General features: G+C 40.0%; 1 protein-coding gene across 1 annotated transcript in view; it reads left to right on the forward strand.

The window, feature by feature from the left end:
- Positions 1 to 11785, forward strand: part of ADCY1 (adenylate cyclase 1) — a 316417-nt gene that overhangs the window by 187669 nt on the left and 116963 nt on the right. Inside the window, exon 4 of the mRNA XM_009638467.2 lies at positions 4363 to 4369. Within this exon, the coding sequence (XP_009636762.1) occupies positions 4363 to 4369 (7 nt within the window). The remainder of the gene's footprint in view (positions 1 to 4362; positions 4370 to 11785) is intronic.

Here is an 11785-nt window from a genome sequence, read left to right on the forward strand (position 1 = left end):
GATGACAAGCTGACCATGAGCCAGCAGTGTGCCCTTGTTGCCAAGAAGGCCAATGGTATCCTGGGGTGCATTAAGAGGAGTGTGGCCAGCAGGTTGAGGAAGGTTATCCTCCCTCTCTGCTCTGCCCTGGTGAGACCCCACTTGGAGTATTGTGTCCAGTTCTGGGCTCCCCAGTTCATGAAAGATGAGGAACTCCTGGAAAGAGTCCAGAGGAGAGCAACTAGGATGATAAAGGGACTGGAGCATCTCCCCTACGAGGAAAGGCTGAGAGAGTTGGGCTTGTTCAGCCTGAAGAAGAGAAGACTGAGAGGGGACCTCATCAATACATACAAATAACTTCAGGGCGGAAGTCACAAGGACGGAGCCAGACTCTTTGCAGTGGTGCCCAGAGAAAGGACAAGGGGCAATGGGTACAAACTGAAACATAAGAGGTTTCAGTTGAATATGAGGAGGAAATTCTTTACTTTGAGGGTGACAGAGCACTGGAACAGGCTGCCCACAGGGGTTGTGGAGTCTCCTTCTCTGGAAATATTCAAGGCCCGCCTGGATGATGTCCTGTGTAACATGCTCTAGGAGAACCTGCTTTAGCAGGGGGGTTGGACTAGATGATCTCCTAAGGTCCCTTCCAACCCTTGCGATTCTGTGATTCTGTGACTACCAAAACAGCTCATACTTTCAACATGCTGCGAACTTCAGGGTTTTTGCACTGTGGATTGTATTCTGTTCAAATTCACAAGTCCTTGGAAGGGCCAACACCTAAGCATAACAAACTCAAACTGGAGAGTCCACTACAGATGATGCTGCAATGCTGCTGTCTTCACCCTGACTAGAAGTCCTCTGGCTTCCAATGTTAGAAGCAAAGGTAAAACTTAAGAGTCACAGTTCATTGGAGTGAGTGGATAGTCACTGCATAAAAATTGGACCTTATTTAATGATAAGTACATCGTATATCACTTGGCAATGGCTATATCTTTGAGTAACTGTTCAAAGCAGAATTGCATGAAAATTGTAAATTCACATTACTTCTGGTTCTAGTTTGGCAAACGCTGCCCTTATTCCACCTATTTTTTTATTAATACTTAATAAAGAAGCATGTTGATGAGAATGTTATATCCCCGTTGTAAACATTTAGGTCCTTTCTGGTAATTAATACCATCTGCGTTTGGGAGGTAGGAGGTTTGCATGTGTGTTTCCAGGAAGGTGGGAGTCATTTGCAGGAGTAGAGAAGCATGATGTACACTCACAGAGTTGCATGTGTCCATATTGCTGTGTGGGTTGGCTGAGCACTTAATTAGAAAAACAAATAAAGCATGTCAAGGGGTATTTTGTATGGAATTACATCAGAGTGTTAGCATCTCTTGTTCACTTGCAAAGCTGTGCAACATTGGATACATGAAGTGAGAGTGGACAATATGGCAGGGCAGCACAAAAATTTGGGTTGAGTTGTAATTAGAAGTAATCGAGGGCTATTGCGTCGATGTTTTATATTTTATATGTTTTGATTTTATGATAATGTTTGGGAAGACTTTTTCAGTCATTCTGAATTGAAATTAGGGACATATATGTAGATATTATATATGCATATATAAAACACATACATATGTCACACACACACATGTGTATATACACATATCATTTTGCAATGGATTATTTTGGAAATAAGTTTAAATTTAAACTGTTTTATGTAGGTTAAGATACTCCAGTTATCTGATCAGTAGAATACAGTCACTGACCTACATTTGTGAGGAAATAATTTTTCTGAAAACGCCATTGTAACTTTAAAAGGATCATTAATGGAAGATATCTGGCAGCTTGATTTGCATTTTACATAACTCAGAATTATTAATTATCATGTTATACTCAGGCAAGCTTCTAATTTCTGCAGAAGTATCTAGGCCTTTACAGCTTGAAAGGAGATAGCCAAAACCAACTATGTAACAAGGGATAACTGTACGGGATGAAAGGGATTTGCTCTCCTGTGGATTTCCTACTGTGCTATTTCAAATCTCTTGACAGGGTTAGAGGGTTAGCCTCATTTCTTTCTTCCTGTTCTATTTTTGGGTTTGGTCTTGGTCCTTTGCCATGTAGTATCTGACAGTGGTGTTTTGGGATTCTTTCATATATTTGTATATATACATAAAATACCTCCACAGTGAAAACAACAGGTTGGCTATACAAAACACTGAAACCAAACCTGTTTTTTTTAGACCTTGTGTCTTGCACCTCTGTGTTGCAGTGCTTTGTGCCATGACACACCGGCAGGGATGTGCGTAGCTGCCCGGTGTGCACCAGCCACTTCTCACACCACCGGATTAGCCAAGGTCCCTTTCCCATATCTCAGTATATTTTGATACTGTCTCTCTCATCCTCATAGGGAAGCTCAGGAAGTGTGGGTTGGATGAGTGGACAGTAGGGTGGATTGGGAACTGGCTGAATGGCAGGGCTTGGACGGTTCTGATGGGCGGGGCAGAGTCTAGTTGGAGGCTGGTAGCTAGTGGAGTTCCCCAGGGCTCAGTACTCAGCCCGGTCTTGTTCAATTTATTCATCAATGACCTGGATGAGGGGACAGAGTGTACCATCAGCAAGTTTGCTGATGACACAAAACTGGGAGGAGTGGCTGATATGCTGGAGGGCTGTGCTGTCATTTAGCGGGACCTGGACAGGCTGGAGAGTTGGGCGGAGAAGAACCTGATGAAATTCAACAAGGGCAAGTGTTGAGTGCTGCACCTGGGGAGGTTGAACCCCATGCACCAGTACAGGCTGGGGGATGACCTGCTGGAAAGCAGCTCTGCCAAGAGGGACCTGAGAGTCCTGGTGGATGACAAGCTGACCATGAGCCAGCAGTGTGCCCTTGTTGCCAAGAAGGCCAATGGTATCCTGGGGTGCATTAAGAGGAGTGTGGCCAGCAGGTTGAGGGAGGTTATCCTCCCCCTCTACTCTGCCCTGGTGAGACCCCACCTGGAGTACTGTGTCCAGTTCTGGGCTCCCCAGTTCATGAAAGATGAGGAACTCCAAGAAGGAGTCCAGAGGAGAGCAACTAGGATGATAAAGGGACTGGAGCATCTCCCCTATGAGGAAAGGCTGATGATCTCCCGAGGTCCCTTCCAACCCTTGCCATTCTGTGATGCTGTTGCTATGTCAACGGCTTCTCCTTTAGGTGATAAGAACAGAAAAGACCTTGTATTTTTCCAGAGATTATTCTTCCAACTTAATTATTGTGTGGAGCATGTCATGCTGCTGTTCCCAGCAATTGGTTGTGAGAGCCTGGAGCATGCTCTGCCTGGCCCTGTTTGGTTCAGTCTGTCCCACTGGTGGTTTGGTTCAGTTTATTTTTTCTCACTCAGCAGAACTGTTGAGCAGGGGCTGTGCAACAGAGAAAACCAAACTGGATGACCTGTTACTTGAGCTGCTAGATCCATTCAGTCAGTTTTGTCGTCAGTGCTGCCATGCCTGCATCCTTCTTGGAGGCTAGGGTGCAGAAAACTGTCTCATCCCATCTCAGGAGTCAAATGCATAGTCGTGTTTTGGATAAAGGCAAAAATACAGAGTTCTTGCATGTAGTCCTGGTCGTATTTCATCATAGGCCCCATCAACTGCTTTTAACTGCACACAACAAAATAATAGCTTGTGCAGTAGTTTTAATGCCACAGCTGGTGGGCTGGACATTAGCTTTCTTTAATGGTTCCAAGCCAGGCTCTGTCTCACAGCACATATGAATTCCTCGCCAGGTTTGCCAGAGTGCCATTGTGAGGTAAAAACTTCCAGAGCAAATTGCTGTTTGACAAAGAAAGCCAGAGGTGTGGAAAAAGGTGTGTGTTTTGTTTTGGTTTTTAATAAAAGGAGTTGTGCAGCAGTTGAATTAAATATTGCTGAATCAGAACTGTATGATATATCTTTGCAAGAGACATTTGATATTTGTACTCCTTTCCTGGGGTGCTTATTTAAATTAAAAAAAATGTTATCAAAATACTGCAGAATACTCATAACCTTCAGCAACTGCTGAAAACATTGATTTTGAGCTTTGATCTTTTGTGAAGAATTTTTCCATCTGGGAACTGTGGGTTTGGCTGTTTTACTTCTTAACTCTTCATGTGATCTCTGTGGTGGGTAGGCATCTGTTCAGTAGGTACTGCACTAGCTGGTTCATCCCTTGGTCTTCTTGTTTGGTTCTGGTAGTCCTAGAAAGTGATGGCTGACTTGCCTTGTTTCCTAGCTGGCTGCTACCAACACTGTTTCCATCATCCATACTAGATGGTTGATTTGTGATTCTTGGATTTTGGTTACCCAATTAGGTTTTTCAAATGAACACTAGCAAGCTGGCAGTATTGCTCTCGTCTGTCTGTCTTTAGGCCTTAAAAGTAGGCGGACTGTCTATTGCTTGTCTGCCTACCTATGCTTAGAGTGTGATCATAAACATTTCTATGTTTGCAAATATCTCTTTTGCTTCTTTACTTCTGGCTGCATGACTTGATGGTAGTCTCTGTAGCTTTCCAATACTTGTGTCTGTAATTTGTGCACCTTTAATATTTTTTCACTGAACCAGGAAACACAATCATGAATATTATAGTATGGCCCACTTTTATTAGAATGGTACTTTGTGTGTATATGCTTTACAACAATGGTATGAAATATTTAGACTCTTTGTGGAAAAAAAAAAAAAAATTACCTAGTACCTTATTTCTACTTTGGGCCCAACCATATTCTCCCTTGTAATCCAGTAATGAAATTTCCTCTGCTTTCAGCAAAATCAGCAGGAGATAAAAAACCACAAACCAAACAAAAAAACCCCAACAGATCGAAAACCTAACATCTTTTCTCTGAGCTTTCTTCCCTGAAGCATCTACCTTTTTTTTTAAGGAAATACTATTCAGTTTTTCTCCTTTGTACTCTGTGTAATTTCCCAAAGCTTTCTGCTGTAGCCCTTGGCACCTTCAGACTGCACCTCTGATACAAACTGTTCTTCCTCCTTGAAGTGAATTATTTTGCTGCATATTTAGGACCTTTTAGGGGAACCTTTAGCACCTTTCAGAGCATGGTTCCAGTGCAGTGGATCCCAAACTTTCTCAGTCCGTAGACAACAAGTCTATAGCTTTTCTCTGTCTAGAGATATTTACCCACCACACCTCCTCCTACATAGGCAGCATGGATGAGAGCTCTGTGGTTGGGGGACCAGATCTCAAAGAAATCACTCTCAAGTTCAGAATGTAGGTTTATTATTTGTCCAAGACAGCCTGGACTATTCTCCTGAAGTGGATGTTCTTGACAGAGCTGAGGATTGGCAAAGACTATTGTTTTCATCTTACTGTTTTGTACCTCTTCTGTTAAAAAACCTTGATGTTTTCAATCCTTTTCTAGTTTCTTTTGCCACTGTAACTAACTTAAATGCACTATGCATCTTCAAAGTCAGCACCTTCATAATTGTCACAAGCCTCCCTGTGGAAATAACCAGGACCAGCATTTTATGACTTTAATACAAATATCTGTGGCATCTTGCTTTATTAATTTCATTTAGCTGGAATAAGTTTCCATGCAGTGGTGCATTTCATGTTGCTTACTGTTGAAAAACATGCAATCTCTCAAGGGGCACAATTTTGAAAAATCAGATTGTAAGGAGTGGGTTATTTTTGACCAGGTGAGTTCCCAGACCAGTTAAACATGTGACTACTGGCACAGGATAGGAACAAGAGTCAGCAGAAGGGAAAGTAGCGTCAGGGCAGCCTCTGCTTCAGCTGGCTCAAGCTGCCTTGGTGCCCCCTGGCTCTTGCTCCCCATTTAATGCATATGTAGCAGCACTAGTGAGGACAGACATATTGCAGAGCTTACAGAACCCATTCAAGCGCTGAAACCAGAAATGATGCGGCTGGCCAGAATAGCACAGCATTGCACCCGGAAGGATAAACTATAAATTCTTTTAGGAGAGAGTTTCAAGTCTCTCAGGCAGCGACTGCGCTGCTGTGGATGTACAGCTTTCATAGCTCAGCTGATGGTGTCTTTGCAGCACTGTGCTGTGCTCAGGAGGCACACAAGCACTGATCAACCTTAGGACATGTGCCTTTAAAGAGTGTTTGGTGACTGGCTTTCTATTTGGACTGTGCAAAGAAGTCGAACTCCCTAGATAAACTGACTCATTAAATTATGCAATGTCTTTTGCCAAAAAGTTGCATCGCTAGATCAGATTATTGATCCACTTATACTTGTATCTTAGCCCTTGTCTTGATTCCTCACAATGCTATGCCATACTATGCATGCGCTACTTAATAAAAAAAAAACTCGGAGAACCATAGGTGTTCCTTACCAGTAAAGGAATGCAGTGGTGAGCTCTGACACACTGAGTTGTTGCTGCATAATGTTGTATGACTGGAGAAAGCAACACATAGGTTTCATTAATTGTGCAATTGTACAGATGATAAGTTAGATTTTTACATATATTTGTCTGTTTGAAAGCATGGTGAGACTTTACAGACTTAGAGGAATTATTTTGCCTACTGCACTGCTGAAAAGCCACTACTTGAGGTAAAACACAGTAGCTACTTAACAGCTGGCAGATTCCTATAATCAACTGAACCTACAGGGGTGATTTAGGCAGGCAAAAATGTAATTACTTCGTATATTTCCTCCACTAAACTAATTACACAGTGCCTTATACTGGAAAAATGTCTCACTCAATGTCCCTATCAGTGCAGGTCTCTAAGGGTAGAATTGTATATAATTTCTATAATCTGAATACAATTACAAACATATATTAACATGTATAAAGTTATTCAGAGTTCTTTCTACAACTTTAATCTCAGTCCTTGCCTCAGTTCTTGTGCTTTGTTAATTCTGACTGTAAAAATAGACTCTTTAGTTACTCAATATGAAAATCTGCCTATTTTAAAGAAAAGGTTTTTTTCAATATGCCAAAGCAAGGCAGTGTAGCAAATGCAACAGTACACAACACAGAATTTAAAATAAATTTAAAAATATTAGAGATATGTAGCTAGGCTGGAAATAGTGGCATAGCTGCAATAACTAAGTGCTTAGATCACAGTGTGGAAACCTAAGCTATTAAGGCAGAAAGCATGCTATCATTCTGACTTTCATGTAGATATGCAAGTGAACCACATTGTCTTAAGTGACTACTGGCAGAATTTAGTCCACTGATTATAAACTGTGCATTTGGGGTTCTAGAGGTTGTCAAAATAATTGCACTGGGGCAATCATTATGTCTCAATGTAAAGAAAAGGGTTTTTATCTCCAAAGTTGTCAGAACTTTGAATAAATGTCATGCATTTTGTCTCTTACTAGTGTTTTAGCTGGCATCTGGACTTACTGAAAAATACTGCTAGATGTTGCCAGATACCCCTAAAAGAGAACAGACATAGTGTTCCTCTGATTGGTGCTTGTGTTAGTTCAGATTAATTTTTAAATAAAAATACCTGCTGAAACAGACTTCATGTTCACAGACATACCTTTCCTCTAAAAGCACTGTATTCACTTTGCCCTGACTATGCTTTTTCTACAGATTCTGTTGTTTTTCATAGTTTTTACTGCTTTACCCAATATAAAAACAATAGCTCAGTAATGTCACACCAGAGTTTTGTAGGAATGGCTAGCAGAATATGGCCTGGTCCTGGCAACCTGATCCCCCTCATTTAGGGATTTTTTTTTAGAACCTCTTTTAGGGATAATTCAATCTAAGAGACATTCCCTGATATGTTCCTTATAAACAACAATAGTTCCTCCTTCTGAAGTCAAGCACTAATATAGATTTTCTGTTTTGTTTAGTTTGTGGGTTTTGTGTGCGTGGTTTTTGGTTTTGTGGGTTGTTTTTTTTCCCTTTTTCCCCTGCAAGGGTATCTCTAAGTACTTTGTGCTTACTTGTACTTTCACGGTTACATTTTGAACCAGGTATTAAGAAAGAGGTTAGAAAAATGTTCCGGAGCACTTCTCCTCCTGTTAGTTCCTCATTTAGCTGCTACAAAAAGCAGCCATTTATGGGATCTAAAAGTGCCTTAGTTTCATGGTCCAGTGCAATAATTACTGAGTCTGCATGGGAATGACGGGAGGCTCCCCTTAGTCTATATTCTCCAGTAACAGCCTCTCTGAGAGCTCCCAAGTGAACCATACTTGCTCTATCCATCCTCCTCACGCTGTGATAGTATTGCCCTATTAATATGCTTTTCCTACGTAAGTATCAAATTTTAATCCATGGAGATTCATTTACATCTCAATACAGTTAACTTAATCACCTGGTTGGGCTGCATGCTTCCTTTAATGCATAGCACCGCTCCTGTGACCTTGCCTCTTGTTTTTTCCCCATGTATTTTGCACATCAGTGTCCCACTGATTATTTTCTTTCTAGTATCCTTCTAATGTGACATTTCTCATTCAATATTCAGTTTTAATTCATCCCAGCTCCCTCTTCTATGTTGGCACAGAAGCACATACCTTTCTATGCTCTGTTTAGATGGGACTTGACTGGTTCAAGCTGTTATTTGTTGTTTCTCCCTGCAGCTGACCTTAGTCTAACCAGTCTTTTGTTGCTTCACCTGCAAAGGATGTGTACTCTTGAACTGTATGATCTTCCATCTTGTCAAATCTCCTGAGTTCTTAGGGCTTTTTTGATGCAATTTTTATTTCTATGAAGTTCATCCTGCTTGCAAAAACTCATCCTGTTCCAAAATTACTAATTCAACACCTCAACTTTTTTAAGGGTCTTCACTGAACTTCTGCTATCACCTCAACTTTCAAATGCCCCATGACACAGTGTTCTCTTAAGAAGTATTTCAGATTACTTCATTGAGGGAATTAGGATCAGATCACTGGTATTTAGTTCTGAAGCAGGAGAACTATCCCTAATAAATCTGTGTAAGTTAGGCTTTCTTAGAAAAGGGTTTGTGAACAGCTAATTTGCCAGAGCGTTTGGAGCAATCACCCAGTGCATCAGAACCTCACCAAGAAAATTTTTGAAGGATTTGACATAGAAGGGTTTTTTAATTTTATTACTCTCTTCACGTCAGAAACATACATAAAAAAGAGGGTAATAATTGCAACAGTAAAGCAAACTCTTCCTTAGTATAATCTCGTATGTACAATTCTTTGCAGAGCCATAAAAATGAACATAACTTGTATTAATCTGTTGCAAGAATGTATGTTTCACATCTGGTTTTATTCTTAAGTACAGAAAGGGAGAAAAATGGAGAAATTGTAGTGTACTGTGAAATTATATTTTCTTATTTACACTTGTCGTCTAAAAAAATTCTAAAGATCTGCACAGTTATTGTGAAGCTTTAATTCAATACCACATATCTCATATTTAAATACCCTCTAATAGACTTGTAATTTCCAGGATTGTTTCTGACATAATCCTATAATGATTTACTAACTGCTTATTTCAGGGGACTGCCATTATCAGGAGACATCAGAAAATATTAAAATAGTTGACAAGTTATTGAATGAATAAGTAACTAATATTTTAATCTTTTTGTAGGTAGCAAAGCTTTGCCATGGAGTAATAAGTATCTGCCAGACTCTTGTGTACATTGTAGCTTGCTCATATACATGTAGTATAATCGACAGTGCTATATTTGCTTTTGTTATGAGCCCCTTTTATACACGTTTATGCTTAGCATGATTTAGCATGTGCCATCTTTTCCTATACCTGTGCAGTCTTTATCATATGAGTTCTTTGAGACTTACAGGGTAGTGGATCATTTCAAAAAAAGTACGCTCTATTTTCTGCTGTACTGGGGAGGGGGGGAAGAAAAAAAAGCCTGAGTCTCTTGTCTGTGTTCTGGTAACGCATCTTGTGTCTTTAAGACCAGAGACTTCAGTGTAAAGTGGCCTAACTGGTGTTAGGTCCACAGGACCAAGCTAGATCTGATCCAAAGTAACCTCTCCCAAAATGCACATAGTGTGGGCATCCTGAGCGCCACCTCTTTCCAGCTGTAAGTCCATGCCTATTGGGCTTTTTTCTTGCTGTTGTAAATGTAGTCAAATACAGTCCTTGATTTCTCTTGCAACTTTGGGATCAAAGAACATGCAGAGCCCACGCCAGAAGAAAGCAAAAATACAGCGGCACAGAAGTTACCTGTCCTATTCCATACTTGGTTTTTTTTCATTTCTTTGTGCAAAAAGAGTGCAGTCAGCAAACCCTTAAGAGGGGATTTGTGTACAGTTAAGAAAGATGTAATATGACATAATATGACATATTACAGTAGTTGCAGTTGACTCTTATTATTTTTTTACCAGTGAACAACTTGCTTTGGGGCTTAACATATTGTCTCTCCTGTCTCATTTGTTTTGAAGCAGAATAAAAAATTACTGGTGTATTTTGTTTTCCTCTGTAATTTTCAGATTTCTCAATTCTAAATCCCACTCTTGTCTTTTCCAGGGCATAAAATTCTGCAGTTTGCAATCTCTTATAATATGTACATAGAAATAGCACCATTTCTCTTAAGATTGCACATTCTTATCTTATGGACAGCCTGAAACTAACCAGAACTGACAAGACATTCGGAGCAGAAAATAGACCCACCAGACAGTTTTGTAGGAAGGAGGACTTCCATTGTTTAAATGGAAGTTGGGATGAGTTTCTGAGTATTTTGGTAGCTATAGGAGAAAAAAAAATCCCAGTAACGCACCTCATTTGCAATTCAAAGAATAGTAGTCCATGATCCTTACCTATCATCACTTCAAATAAAAATAACCACAAACCCCTCTCTAATGAGGCAGAACAAAATATGACATTGGCAAAAGAAAAAAGAAAAAAAATAGCAGTGTCTTCCTTATTAATTCTTTTGGTCTTGTTTTCTACTTATTTTTCGTCTTTCTTTATTTTCCCTTTACCCCCATTTATTCCTCCTCTTCCAAAACCATACTTGATTTATGTCCCGTTACCTCTTACCCTCCTTCAGGTTTGTGTTTTAACACTTTGATTTATTTCTGCAGTTCAGCTCAAGTGTTTTCAAATGCTTGGCATTCACAATATTGTGACTTTTTTCCAAAATAATTTTTTGCATTCAAATGATGTTACATTAAAACAGAACCAGAAAACCTACACACAACAAGATCATACAACCCAAGAAGTTATTAGTCATGTGCTCTCATGATACATCTTTGAAAGCATCCTGTTGCTCACAAAGTTGGCATATTGTTCTTTCTAAGGTCCTGATCCAGCAATGAGGTTTGTATGAATCAGTTTGGAATGCTACCCAAATTCCCAGCCACGGAATCATGCCTCTGTTTTTTAGCGCACTCAGACTATTTTAATCATACAGTGTACAGATTCTAACAACAAACTTGATTTTTAAGATCACTAACTGAAAATGAGTAGCGTTTGGTCCTTTGGTCTTAAATCTTCAGAATTTCTTTGGCTTGTCTTGAAATCATTGACTGATTAATTCAATTGTTAAATAGAATCATTAAACAGACATACATCCTTTTTTTTTCCTAATAAGTCTCTCGAGTGCAAATGTGACTGGAAATTTTTTTTTAATCCTCCATTAATTTCTTGTTTGATCAGTTGCTGTGGTGATTTGACCCTGGCTAGATGCCAGGGGCCCACCAAAGCCGCTCTATCACTTCCCTCTAACCAGACAGGGGAGAGAAAAGTAAATCAAAAGGCTCGTGGGTCGAGATAAGGACAGGGAGAGAACATTTTATCAGTTACCATCATGGACAAAACAGACTCAACTTGAAAATAATTAGTTTATTATCAATCAAAATCAGAGAAGGAGAGGAGAAAAACTGCTGAATCTTAAAACACCTTCCCCCCACCCCTCCCTTCTTCCTGGGCTCAACT

Source organism: Egretta garzetta, unplaced genomic scaffold (genome assembly GCF_000687185.1).
Source record: "Egretta garzetta isolate BGI_Z169 unplaced genomic scaffold, ASM68718v1 scaffold155, whole genome shotgun sequence".
Taxonomy (NCBI): Eukaryota; Metazoa; Chordata; class Aves; order Pelecaniformes; family Ardeidae; genus Egretta; species Egretta garzetta.